The sequence below is a fragment of the Egretta garzetta genome, unplaced genomic scaffold (assembly GCF_000687185.1).
Source record: "Egretta garzetta isolate BGI_Z169 unplaced genomic scaffold, ASM68718v1 scaffold2, whole genome shotgun sequence".
Lineage (NCBI taxonomy): Eukaryota > Metazoa > Chordata > Aves > Pelecaniformes > Ardeidae > Egretta > Egretta garzetta.
The window spans coordinates 3,413,371-3,427,701 of NW_009258894.1; the positions used below are offsets into that span (position 1 = coordinate 3,413,371).

Sequence of the window (14,331 nt, forward strand, 5' to 3'; positions counted from 1 at the left end):
TTTATATCCACATATGTGAAAAGAACATTGTCTGTTCACTTGTAATGTGGAAGCAGTAACAGTTGCAAACTGAACCACAAACAGATAAACACATAGTGGATTGTGAAATATTTGCACACCATTGGTCAAAGAGACCATACAGGCACTATAGCCCTATAGCCTACATAGGCATATGGGCAAGGCACACCACATTTTCCTCCTTTGCAATACCATGGTGAGCTTTTTACCCCATTCACTACCAAGGTATGCGCCACAAAACCCTGGCCATTCACTTCAGATCAAGATTTCTACAGAGAAACATACTGTTGAGTTCCTTCCTCCTCCTATCCCCAGCTTAGACAATGTTTTGGCAACCTCTGGCTTTTTGATAAGTGTTTCCTCCAGACCTGCTAAGGAGTTACCATGTTAGGTATTTCAGAAGCTTTGCCTGTCTGAGCTCCTGCCAGTGCCAACACTTGTTCATCTCAGCAGGAGAAGCACTAATGTAATTCTCCTTCACTACAAACAGTTTCAATGCACTAAAATCTAGCTGCTGCTGAAGCCCTTCAGGTTTTTAACAAATTTTTAAAACCTTTTTGCTTTCTTCAAAACCTATGTCTCTCAATATGCCGGCCTGTTTTATCATTACCTCATCCTATTGCAATGGATTATAAGACTTCATTTCTAAAGGTGAATGGATTTCCGCCAACTCAACTCAAACCTGCTAATTGCAGCATTTGATGACAGGAAAATATCTGGTTCCAACACATCCCAGAGAGAATGAATCTCCAAAGAAACCAACTCCAGATACTATTAATTTGGCATGAATTTGGAACCAGGAAGGCAGAATGCGGGCAATGATCTGAGCACTTCAGCATCTGTGCAAGAGAGTTACTCATGCTCTGTTGAGCAGCCCACACTTCATACTTGCAGAAGCTGTGTTTTGTCCTCCTGTCTGCCTGCATTAGGCAAAGAAGCAAACTGCCTCTTCCTCATACTGAATCAGAAAGGTAGGCACCCAACATCCGAGCCAGAAAACTAAGCCTGCTGAGTCGGATGTGTTTTCATTAGAGTTTAGGGTGATTATAGTAAAAAGAAATGGCCCCTCCTTTCTGTCTGATGCCCAAATGCTGACTCTGTAGTAGAGGCTCAGAGAGGGGACTGCAAACATGTGATTTTCTTAATTGAGGTTGGCAGCTACAGGGAGCCCATTGAATTAACAAATCCAACCCCCCAGACTCCTGGAGAGAAAGATAACAAGAGATTTTACACTTGATGTGGAGCCCTCACATTTATCAGCAGCTTCTCGTTCATGGTGAATATACTTGTTAGTGGAAGGGAATGGTCCTACTCCTTTTGCTGTCACTTCTTCAGGCTGTCAGGCAGCAAAGAAGTATTTCTCTAGGACCACTTATCTCTGGATGTGGATAAGGCTGATGGAAAGGCAGACCCTACAACTTTGAGGGTTGCTTGTCTTTAGGACCTGCCAACACATGGCTGCAGAACTGCTGGTGGCAGGTGAGTGAAGGCAACCCCTCATTTCTCCTACACCTTCCCAGGCAAGTTATCCCTTCTTGCCCAATCTCTGACCTGGATTTGACTTGCTCTCCCTCTGCTACCTTGCTGTCATTGCATCTTACCATATCATGGACACTCTACTCCTGTCACTGAAGTGCACAAAACCTCCTTCATTGGCCTGTGGCAATAACTGTATTTCCTGCTGGTGCTGTCACAGTGACGATATTACCTTTGCCTGTCTTGGTTGGGTGTGGCCTTACTGATACCACTCTCAAGAACAACTCTTGTTCTCGGTTGGCAATTGCTGATCTTGCATAGATGCCAACCACATGGTGGCTAGACATAGCATCTTTCCTATATTTAAGCTGGTCAGAAAAAAGTCTTTACGCCAATATCAAACTGGCATGGAAAAGTATGTTCTGCAGACAGAATACCTTACCAGATGCTTCAAATTCTTGATTCCTAGGCAATACGTTTCCCAGTGCTTATAACACTGCCTATTCAGTCCTTCACTATTGAAGTCCTCTTTGACAGCCATTCTCAGCCATCTTGCACAGCTTAGTTCTGCACTTTAATATCTGACTCAATGCTCAGTCCTGCAGCTCTTGTCCGGCTGGAGGGAGCTGGTTCACTTCAAATCTTCCCTTCAGCAGCGGTCTGCAGTGATGCAGGAGCTCAGAACATCTGGCCCTACCTGGCTCTTTGGTTTTTATAATAATCCTTACAGCACAGACTGTACAACAGTCTGCTTCCCAAAGGTCCATTATTCTTTACAACCTATTCACAAGCTGAAATTTCTCTCTCTCCATTATTCAAGAAACATAGCTTAGACAATATGCCTAATTTTTAGATAGTTACAGTAATATGCAATGAATCCAGCTCTTACTGCTTTTCTCCATGGGCTCCCAAGCCAGAGCAGTAATTACTAATAAGAAAGTCCAAAACAATGGATAGGTTTTGCAGACACAGCCTTACTGCTTTTGCAGAACCTTCTCTACTTGTAGACAAGTCCTTACCAGTACTCTTAAGTATTTTGTATTCTGAGGACCTGCCAGGCAGCTCTCTGCACTTTAATCCTGAGGTACAACATCCCCTTCCTTTTCCACAGCCAAGCATGCCTATCATGGATGAAGGAGTAAAGGCTGTAAAGCTGAGAGGAAGATATAAGGTGCTGGTTTTCACTTAGGGTTGAACCTATTTAGGCGCCTGTTCGTAGCTCAGGCTCAAAGTCTGGGAAATAGACCAGAAAATCCATTCACCACTGTAAATCAATGTTTCCCTAGCAGAGCACAGCACTGCAGAGTATGCCAGGCTGGAGGGAATTTAGAGTAAGTTCCTGCCTGGCTTGTACCAAAGCAACCACAAGAGAATTTCTTACCTGTTTCTCTGCATCCTCAGCTCTTTGCTCTGCTTCGATCACTCTCTGTTCCAATTCCTGCATCTTCAGAGCCAGAAGAGGCAGGGAGAGGGGGAAAGAAAGAAATTAACATCACCTGGAAATTCACCTGTTTTATTCAAGAATCTTCCATTTCTTGTGCAGGTCTACAGATCTTTGGCATCTTTTGGGTTAACTTGACAGCTTTGATCAGGAGGGGGGGGGAAAAAAAAAAAAGGTCTTTGACCTTTTCCAGTCGTCTTTCCTATTTTGAATTTACCAGAACTGTTTTCTCATTAGTGAGCTTCATCATTCATTACACGGGTCAAGGGAATAGTCCCAAAGTCTTGACCCCGTCTCTACAATTTACACACCATGGTCTGTCCCTGCAAGAAGCCCGTCTACAGCGTGCCATTTTTTCCTGTTTTTATTTCAGCTATGATTCATTCACAATGGCAAATAAAAATGAATACATCTTGGAAAGCCCACAGCAGGTTCTCTGTGATGCCACACTATAACCGATGAATACCTTGCTTTGGCTGCAAAAGCATCACCGACTCATAATTGACAAGATTAACAGTGACCTTAATTTTCTTTTCATTTTAAAGAGCTTTGCAAACTGGCAATTCTCTGATTCTTTATCTGAACATTGCTGCTATTGAAGTCAAAGGACACTGAATAGAATTTTATTCTAAATATATATAAATCATTTCACTCTCAGCAAAATGCAGATGTACCTGGGTTTCCTCTAACAACTACTTACCACTAGACCCCAGCTTTTTTTTTTTTTTTTAATAGCAGCTTCGGATCTCCTTCAGTGCTTCACCACCTGCTCTGCTTCGATGGGTGTCAGATTTAGGCCCAGTAATACAAAGTCAGCGACACTAAGTTTCATTCACTAAGCTGCAAAACTTGAGGAATGCTTCACAGAGTTTCCAGCATTTACCTGTGTTTTACTAATGAAGGAATGGCATAGAAGCAGCTTCAGAAGATTAAAAGAATCATGCTTCAAGCAGAAAACAAACTATAAGGGGAACCAAGCTCCTTTTCTCTCCAACGCATTTTATGATTCTTGATAAAGCACTGGCGCCGAGTATTCAGGTTGGTCACTATGAGGACCAAACCAATACTTCTGAAAATGGGGCCTGGAATGGAGATGTCAGCATTCCTGTGTTCCCATTTCCCTTCCTTCTGACGGCAACAAGACAACTCTCCTTTTCATACATACACATTGATCATAAGATCAGACTAACACCTATTGACAAATATATCATAAAGGTACATATATGTAGACAACTCAATGGTCATACAACTAAAAAAGCTATGCCATAACAAATTCAAACCACAAAGATCAGAAAGTACCACATTTACCATGATATCTCTCATGTTTGCTTTTTCAGTACAGCAATCAAGGACATCACAGTCATTGTAGCTTAATATCCAAATCAAGAACATTTCTTTGGCAGAGGAAGACAAAGGTGCCACAAAGGATTACACAGACAGCCAAGGTTCCTCTGACCGAAGACCCAGCCTCCAAGAGCCCTGGTAGATACTTAGCTCAAGGCAATCTAGCACTGACAGCAGTGGTCTGGGTTATGACATGAGTCTGTGTCCATTAGGAACAGTGATATGTTCTATTATCTATTAGACTGTGGATAGTCATCACCACAGACAGGTAGCAGCAAAATGCATCAGTGAAAGACAGATGCTAACTGGAGACATAATACCCCTTGTGAAACAAAGACTGTTTACGACGGTACCTTCAGAGTCAATGTCCTCTGCTGTCTTTCTGGTGAACTGACAGGGTCTACATTAATTCACAGCACAGGCTTTAGATGAATCTCCGAGCCTTTTCCCAAAGGCTGTGCCCTTAGACTAATTCAATCCTCCACAAGGTGAGCAATCTCCATGAAAGACTTGGGTTATTTTAAGAAGACAGCACCGTTCTGACTGAACAACTCCTTGTTGTCTCAGCCTCATGACAGTTTGCTTTGCATTGCTAGTGGTCCTGGTTCCTGATCAGGACAGAGAATGTATGTTGGGACCATTCCTGATGACTAAAAAGTTATGAAACTTCTTGTGCAAGCATGGTGAGCTGGCTAAGTTCCAGTCAAATCAATCGCTTTTGTCACCCTAATTCCCTCCATAGCCTTAAATGAACTTGTACTTTTCTTAACTTCCTGTACTACATTGTTGGGTTGTCCTACTATGAACTGTTAAATAACTGCTGTGTTTCTCATGTACACAAAATGATTACTTCACCCATCCCCAGTGTCAGCTGTCTCAGTGGGGTGCATTCAGATTTAATACATCCATGCTTGTAAGGCTCTTTCAAATCCCTCAATGAATTAATAATAATGCATGGTATTTACATGGGTTCTTTCATTCAAAATGCTTTATAATTTGACAAATGCTACTAAGTAACTTGACCCAGGTCACAAAAAAACTTAGTGACCAAGCCAAATTCAAGTAACTCTTCTCCCAAACGTTAGCCCAGACAGCTCGTATGGAGAGAAATAGGCCCAGTTGTACAGCCATGCTTGCAGGAGACAAAAGAAGCTTTTTCCAAATGTTCATTGTTTATTAAGTAAGACAGAAACATGTTAAAAGCTACCCAGATGGCCCTTCTAAAAGTTGCAAGAGAGCCTCCTATCAACCATTCACGCAGGCTTTCCCCATCCTGATGGCTCAGAACTCTAAATAAAATAGAGTAAAAAAAGTTCCTGCATGTCTCAGCCTCATTTTCCTCCTGTTGTTCTCTTCCAGAGCTCACTCCTAACCAGGTCGTCTTGCTGCCAAGGCAACAGCCTGCTATGTTGCTCACCACCAGAGGAGTATCCCTTTCATTGTGTGTGTACCAGAAAGTCAGAGTGGAAACAACCGCTTGTTTCCAAAGAGACCAGATCCCTGCTGATGTCCACAACAAGGCAGGACCCAGGGGGTCTCATGCCCTGCAGGGGTCCAGCAAAAAGGCAGAGTTTTATCTAGGAGGCCAGGGGCTAGGGTCCCTTTGCCACGCTGACCTGCAGCCAAGTTCTGCACAGCTTGGGTGGTGCTGCTCGATGGCTATCAACGTGGAAGTTCATGGCCATGTGAACTAGGGCACTGGCAGTTGAACTGTTGGGTTTTAAATTCCTCATGTTCTGAACAGCGATCTAGATTATTCAATCTAAGCGGATTTTAAACATCTGAAGTATTTAAACTGTTAGCATTCATTGTACTACCAATGCCAGGCATGAGTGGTTGGGTTTTCTTGTGAGTTTTTTAACAGTAAAATCTGCCTTAAAATCATAAACTTGGTTATAAAGACTGATTTAAAATGTGGGGGATCAGGTTTCCAAGCCTTTCAAGCAGCAGCTTCTAGACCCCTGAGACAATCTAGCTGGTGAGCAAGTATCACACCCCTGTTAACATTGTTCTTCACTTTCCCTAGCAAAACCACTCTATAATTGGTTTTCCTGTTGCTGAAAACCATATCGTAAGATCTCAGGGGCAATGCTCACCACAGGTTGGCAACACAGCTTCAAACTGTGCCTACTTCACATTTTTCAAGATCTCCCCCCCCGCAACCTTTCGGAAAATGCAGTACTCTTTCAAATAAGTCTGAATCTCTTCATTCTCACAGATAGAACCAAGAAAAAAAAATAAAAATTGCAGTTTTGATAAAACATATGATAAAAATCCCTGGAGTTGGCATCACTACACATAAAGCACGTGCCTTCTTCAATTCTGCATCGCTACCCATCTGAGGAGGGAGAAGGGTGTTGCTGTGACTGCTGGGGAGCCCTGTGGCAACAGATGAGGAGGGAAGGAGAGTCTCTGAGCAAGTCGTTGCAGAGCAGTCGGGAACCTGAGGCGCAGGACACTTCCGAACAGCAGTGCCCAGCATGAGCATTGTGTGCTGAGCACCTGCTCTGGTGCCTCAAGTCCACCTGCATCAGGAGAGCCTGCCGGAGCTGCCCCACAGTCCCCAAGGCGCTCCCCTTCCCGCATGACATTCAGAGCAGGGAACTGCAAACCTGCTAGCTCTTTGACCCTTCAAGTAAGCCTACAATAGCACTGTACAAGTAGTTACAGAGTAACCTGATCACTGAACCAAGCTGCTCCTTAATCTTAACAAAGGGAACATCGCTTTAACTGAAAGGCTGGATTAATGGCAGTCAGGCCCCTTCCTGGAGGAGCCCTCTGAAGCAGATGACAATTTCATTCTCTGCCACAGCCCACAAACCTCCCTAAAGAGACAGTCAAAAGATCGCTGGCAAGTCTGTTCTCCAAAAAGACAGTTTGATAGGTGGGTTTCTTTATTTTGTGTGGGGGTAGTCAGGAAGCTTCTCAACACAGGAATTAATAAAGCATGAGGCCACAGATTCCATAATGCAGGAAGTGTAGAGTATTGCACATGAGTACTGGTTGTCTTTAGCAGACCTGCGCCACAGCTATACATGATTTTTTTAATGCACCTGTATCTAAATGGACTTCACGACCACTTCCAGTGTTTTCCAAGGCAAGTAATCAGTAAGGTCCATCTCAGAAGCTACCCTGAAGAGTTGAAGAGGGTGCTTAGAATTGCATAATTTCTTAAAATATGAAGGGTGGAATGAATGTCTCACATAGTATACAGCATTAATGGAAATGCAATTACAGTGAAAGCAAGGATGCAAATTACTCCATTCAAAGTAGATGTCATTTGGATGTTTTTACATCCAAACCCAACAAACAAGAATATACACATAGAAGTTACATAACAGAAAATGGAGCAAAAGTGAGTTTAGAACATATCTGTCATCAGGTATAACTTAAAAGCATTTGGAGTAAACTGCAGTCAGTTATAAAGACTTCAACTTCATTAACAAACTGTGACTGAAAGAAACTGTTCTCACTTTCCAATAGTAACTGAATATCTGAGCAATCTTGGACTGGACTGTGATAATGTAAGCCACATTTTGAAACAAAGAAGGAACCCTACAGCAAGCTACAAACTTGGATATTATGCAAATTAGAGGTTGGTGAAAAAGCTTTAATCCAAATTGAAAAATAAACTTAATTTAAGGTAAAGAAAAAACACCAAAAATCCACATCATGTTAGAAACAAAAAAAGCCCCAACATAACCCTCAAGTCTTTGCCAGACCTCTCCCCTAGGATCACAAATGAGTTCACTTGGTGTGCTTGAAAGAGATTAGTAGTAGATGCCTCTAAAACCAGATAGATGCCATGCAAGTTTCTGACTTCCAGATCTCAAAGTACCTCAGCCCTGCTGTTCAGTATCCACAGAATCTTTTGACTGGATACAAAATGTTGTTCTAACACTATGACAGCACGCCTACCCCTTTCCAGTCTTTTAACATTACAGCATAATTTGCACTCCTGTAAGCTTTTCTATTGCCAGTCAAGTCCTGATCCTGCTGTTCTTATCCAAAATAACCATCTTTTCTCTGTAGCAGCCTCAGTCACTTTAGATATCCAGAATCTTGCTGGTACAGTGTTTTCCAGTAGAATCTGAATACCTGGGGATTTTCCAGTAAACAAAGCCAAATTCTTATTTTCACTAGTGCCACTTTACACCACTGACAGGCACATCTCTGTATCTCAAGTGATAAGCAGAGTCTAATGACATACTATAATCAAGAAACAGATCCCCACTGCAAGTAACAGTTTTATTGGATGGCTCAGCAGTTAGGGATTTTTTGCTTTCATGCCATAACTCAGTGCAAAGTAGAAGATGCCACCACTGCCTCACCTTCTCAGCTAACAGCTCTCGGATCTTGCTTGCCTGCAAGCGGAATTTGAAGAGCTGGGACTCCAATGCAAGGCATCGCTTTTGCCAGTCCATACAGCTGCCATTCTCCACTGCGAGTTCTGCCATGGTGAAGTTAATCATCCACGTGGAATGTCGTCTGAGGTGCTCTAAAAATCCTACAGTAAAGAAAGGAAAAAAACCCCATATTTCAAAAACTTTTCACCCCCTGTGCCTAGTCTTCCTTGGCCCATCTTACAGGACTAGTAACAAAGGCCATTTCTTCTGCAAGCAGAAGATGAAGTAGTAGTATCCCAAGTTATTGATATTGCCCTCTGCCAGAGGTCACTTTTAATGGATAACAGATAAATAGTCAAATAAACTCTTACTTTCAGAGTGAGTAAATAATTTACTAATTCATCATACCATATATTCCACAAGCAGCCTCACTGCCATCCTTACAGCCCTGCTTCAGCATCTACCTATAGACTAGGAGTATTTTTACTCCTGCCTCCTTTGTACCAGTATGGCTGTAAACTCTCAAGTCACTAAAAGTGACTCTTAAAGGTAACTCAGGTCACATACCCATTGTTAACTTGGGGCACCAGTGCCTTATCTCACACAGACTGTGTTAAGAGGATGTGATGTATGACGCAATGGTATTCGCAATCCTTAACTACTTGATACAGTCAGTCTACAAGAGTGGAAGAGTAGCTGTACCACAGTATCTAAACAACCACTCTGTTAAAACAAAGAGATCCCAGCCGGGAATAAGCTAGGACTGAAGACAAAACATACAGGTCTACTGAAGTCCTCATAGACATCAAGAGAGATACACAACTCCACAAAGTGGAAAAAGCTGTGGGTTTTGAAGTTGTTGTATTTTCTTACTCAGTAACTATTTAGGCATTTCAGATACTTTGTGTTCATTTTAAGAGATATGTAAAATGTTGGTAATAAGTGTCCTTAATCAAAATTAGGTATTTGTAAGCACTCCCAAACAGGTTTATAATACCAACTCAGTGTGTGCAGTCCAGCAGCCAGCTGTATAAACCTACAATAACAAATGTTTACAAAGCCAGAACAGTTATTAGTTTATCAGCTTCATCAAAACACTGAAACCCATGCTTATTAAAGAGACTTCTCACCTTCTCACAAGCAAACTCATTGCTTTCCTGAACTGGGACCAAAGTAACAAGCCAAGACTTGGGAGAGAGCAGTGAAGTCACTCAGCCTCATTGCCTTTATATCTGCTTTTGCAGGGTGGGAAAGCTTAAGGCATCCCTCTAGTTGTACCCACTTGCCAGGCCACCTCACTCATATTTTGCATTTAAGAGACCTGGATTCAAATTACCTTAAGTATACATAATAGTGTAAGTATACATAACACAGCAAGCCACTCTATCCAGCTATATCCCTGCTGTTCTGAGTTAAGGAAGACATATTTTATACCTTTTAGCTGCAAGTTATTTTATATACAGGTTGCTTTGTTCAGTAATAGAAAGTCTTCTAGGCAGTGAGTTACAGAATCACAGAATTGCAGGGGTTGGAAGGGACCTCGGGAGATCATCCAGTCCAACCCCCCTGCTAAAGCAGGTTCACCCAGAGCAGGTTGCACAGGACATCATCCAGACAGGTTTTGAGTATCTCCAAAGAAGGAAACTCCACAACCCCCCTGGGCAGCCTGTTCTAGTGCTCTCAAAGTAAAGTTCTTCCCCATGTTCAGCTGAAACCTCTTATTCTTCAGTTTGTGTCCATTGCCCCTTGTCCTCTCGCTGGGCACCACTGAGAAGAGTTTGGCTCCATCCTCATGACATCCACCCTTAAGATATTTGTAAGTATTTATAAGATGTCCTCTCAGTCTTCTCTTCTCCAGGCTAAATAAGCCCAGCTCCCTCATCCTTTCCTCATAGGAGAGATGCTCCAGTCCCCTAATCATCTTTGTAGTCCTCCTCTGGACTCTCTCTAGGAGTTCCTCATCCTTCTTGAACTGGGGAACCCAGAACTGGACACAGTACTCTGTTGCCTGCCTTTCCAGTGATTTGGAAAATACTATTCCAGGCCAGAAGGTAGGTTTAAGTAAAATAAGGAAAAGGCACACTCACGTTCAGTACTGTATCGCTGGAAACACTCTGTGATAGGAAGGAAGACCAGCATTCTACAAGCAGCACACCCACAGCTTTACAGAAATACAGAGGCCATCCTTTTCCACAGCTGTAGGGTTTCCCTCCAAGGTAGTGCTATCAGCCCTTCTCAAGCCAAAAGAGTATACTAGTCATGGAAGGATCCTACAACACCGTAAGTTTGTTTACAGCTAACTCTGTTCCAGACATACTACTTCAACTCTCACATTAAATTCTGTTCTTTCATATAGGCATAAAGAGATTTTTAGTCTTTATTCATAGAATTTAAGTCCAAAGAAGACATATGAATTAATGGCAGAAAGTAAAATGAGTCTGAATTACCACACAGCTTACGCCAGAGCAAAAGTAATTTCCTCAGACAGCCCATAACTTCTGGCTGAACTAAACTACCCCGTTCTGAATAGGATCTTTAAGAGTGGGATAGACGTCCTGAATCATCAAGTCTCATTCCTTCTTATTGTAGACAACTGCATCACATAATCACTTTCATAAATGAACGCAGCCCTTCCTTAGAACCATGCAGGCAGTTTTGCTCCCACTATTCCTGTTGTTCTAGAACCTCACCCCTCTAATGAACCGCCTTTTAATTACCAGCATAAATATAATCATAACCAGCTTGTATCTGTTCATTCTTGCAGAATATTGCCCTTCAGCTTAGCTAGTTTTTTACCCTCCCTCATATTTACCCCTTGGTATATTTATAGATCTCAAAAGCTTCCCCTTAAAGACCTCATTTTGCAAGACTGGAGATAAGGGGCTCATTTAGTCTCATAAGAAAAGCTCACCGCTCTCCCCCTACACCTGTTCCAGCTTTAGTGCACACCATGTGAAAGAGTTGGGTTTTATCTTTCTCACTTCCCTTCATAGACACGGCTGACCACAACTGCACCTGGAAGGCAACATGCAGCCTTACCAGAGAATTACGTAAAGGCATTTAGTACTTTCCACTCTCCTAGGGAATACCTCATCTGATTGCATTTGCCTTTTTTACAACCACATTACACTGGTGGTTGACATTCACAGACAAGCCAACACAACTTCAGGACATGGTTTAATAGGCATGGTGGAGTTGGGTTGATGGTTGGACTTGATGATCATGGAGGTCTTTTCCAACCTTAATGATTCTATGCACTGGAGAGAGGAATCTCAGCTGGCTTTGCCTTTGCAAATGCCAGACGTTGGAGTGCAGAGGGGCCATTACAATGGTACTGCAACAGATTAATGAAGCGCAGGTCTGTGCCGGACCTCCGCAAGATCAAGGATCTCTGTACTACAGTCCATTGCAAAATTTAACAGGCCCATGGTTACCCTATGATTGATTAGCATATCCAGATCTTTTCCTCCTCTGCTGTTTCTAAATACCGGTCTCCGAGATTTTGCACCCACTTTATTACTACTTCTACTATGCAGTTTTACTTTGTGCCATTAGAGTTTAGCACATCCTTACTAATCCCCCGGGTCAGTCAACTCTTCCAGTAAAATACCTGCCTTCTAACAGCGCCCCTTCAGCACAGTGCTGTCACATTCTCTTTTGTCATTTCTCTGTCTATCCTGTCATTCCCACCTCCTCCACTGAAGCTAGTAACTTCCCCATGTGTCATCATATCAAATCATTTCTGAAGGCCATCCTCTCTCTAGCAAAAACCTTACCCTTTTTCAGAGAAAGATACTATATCACATCTCACATTTACACCTAAATTACAACTTTATTTACAACTTCAAATTTATTCTGAATTCTCATTTACTGCTAAACGCATCATTCCTTCTCCCCCATTCACCTAAACATAAGCAGTTCATCTGTTCTTTATGATTTACAATATCAACTTTATTTTGACAGACTGACTTTAAATCCTTGCTACTGGACCTGCCATTTCATAGACCATTTTTTTGGTAATTCTTAACCATCTTAATCCACTAAGTTCTTTGATTCCTCCCCTCCCCCAGATATTGGTACTTTTCGTATCAGATAAAACTTTATTTGGTTATATAGACCATATTTGTATGGTTATATACAATTGGTTCTTTTTTCCCTTTGGCATGTGAAGAAGTTGGGAATCGGATACTTTAGGAACTTGGAAAATAGGAGGCAGCCACTTTGTTCAAGCAAGCTGAGATTTTCCAAACTTCATTCTTAAATGCATACAGACGTTTCTTAAAGAGCAGCTTGATTTTCAGAGCTAAGTATCAAACAACTTCCAGTGAAGATAATGGGAGCTACAAAGTCCTTAGAACTGAGTGGGGGAAAAAATAAAAGAATGACTGAAACAACTGCTGAACTCATACATAAGACATACATAAACTTTGACTATACCTGTAAGTTTTGATCAACACCAGAGACAGTTCTGACACTAAATGCTATATCCAAAATAGATATGAATATATTTACTTGGAGTGCCCATACCCAGTTGTAAGCCTGATGAAGCTGAAATTTAAACCAGAATATCACGAAATACCAAAGGTTTTTTTTGTTTTAGACCAGATTCAGCTGATGCCCCAGATATTGGTGGATCCACATTAGAATTCAAAACACTTCAGAGACTTTGTATATTTCCACCCTAAAAGCCTTCTGAGAATAAAAAGCAATTAATCAACATGAAGACTTTCAGGTGCAGATACAAATGCAAGTAGAACGTTTGCAGCTTTGTTCATTCAATGCAAACAATGCAGACAAGTGAAATGGTATTTCTGTATTTCAAATATGAGCATCTCCTCAGCTCAGTAACCAGTTTACCCAGGCTGTTATAGGGGTTCAGTCAGCAAAGAAGCAGTGCAGTTCTTAGCACCTGCCAGTAAAATGCACCAGACCCTGCCTGAACACCAGAGCTGCATACTGGTCTAACTTTCAGCTACTATCTTACTACAAAAGGAATCAGTAGAAACATGATAAATGTAATATGCTAAGTGAGAGAGATATTTCCTCCCATGTCACTGCATCAACACCAAGAGTGTCAGCAGTATGGGCAATGGTCAAAAGGCAGTGTGGAAACCCCGTACTATTCATCAACTCCCTGCCCCGGTCACCTCATTTTCCACTTCACAACAGCTTTTTAACCCTGAGCCCAGGGAATTGTTCAGCCACACGGTCATTTCCCATTCACAAGTGGGGCCTGCGATGTGCAGAGCATGGGGAAAAAACAGTGTGATGAGCTGTGGGAAGGTTTTCCAACCAAATGAGTCTATGACTGGCAAGGGCCAGGGAAAGGGAAAAAAAAAAAAAAAATCTGCTCTACATCAGTGCAGGTGGCATGAGTAGTAAAAGTGCCAGAAGGCAGGAAGAGGGCTCCTGGTTTTGCCATTCCGCCTCCAGAGGTCTTGCTCCGCAGACCTAGGCTTACCAGGAAGAGACCGCAGGACTTACCTATATTTACTCTTGGGCTGCATTTTTCCCCCCGTGTCGCCGTTCCTCCCCTCACCTCCCCCATGCAGCTCCAGGGACCAAAGTCCCAGACCCGAAGGCAAGCCCACTTATGTTAAGCAGCAAACCTCAATTAACAGAGATGACACAACGCCACCCCCAGAACGCTCGGGTCAGTCCCCTTACCGTCACCCTGAGGAAAGAAAAGAGGGGGGGGAGAAAGGC

The 14,331-nt window shown here is 42.4% G+C and overlaps 1 protein-coding gene across 1 annotated transcript in view; it reads right to left on the bottom strand.

Moving 5' to 3' along the window:
* The window catches only part of PLEKHH1 (pleckstrin homology, MyTH4 and FERM domain containing H1), a 44,335-nt gene extending 35,584 nt beyond the window's left edge, over positions 1–8,751 (bottom strand). The window contains exons 1-2 of the mRNA XM_009634181.2: positions 8,611–8,751; positions 2,876–2,938 (exon numbers count right to left, since the gene is read on the bottom strand). Of these exons, the coding sequence (XP_009632476.2) occupies positions 2,876–2,938; positions 8,611–8,751 (204 nt within the window). The remainder of the gene's footprint in view (positions 1–2,875; positions 2,939–8,610) is intronic.
* Positions 8,752–14,331: the final 5,580 nt, after the last annotated feature.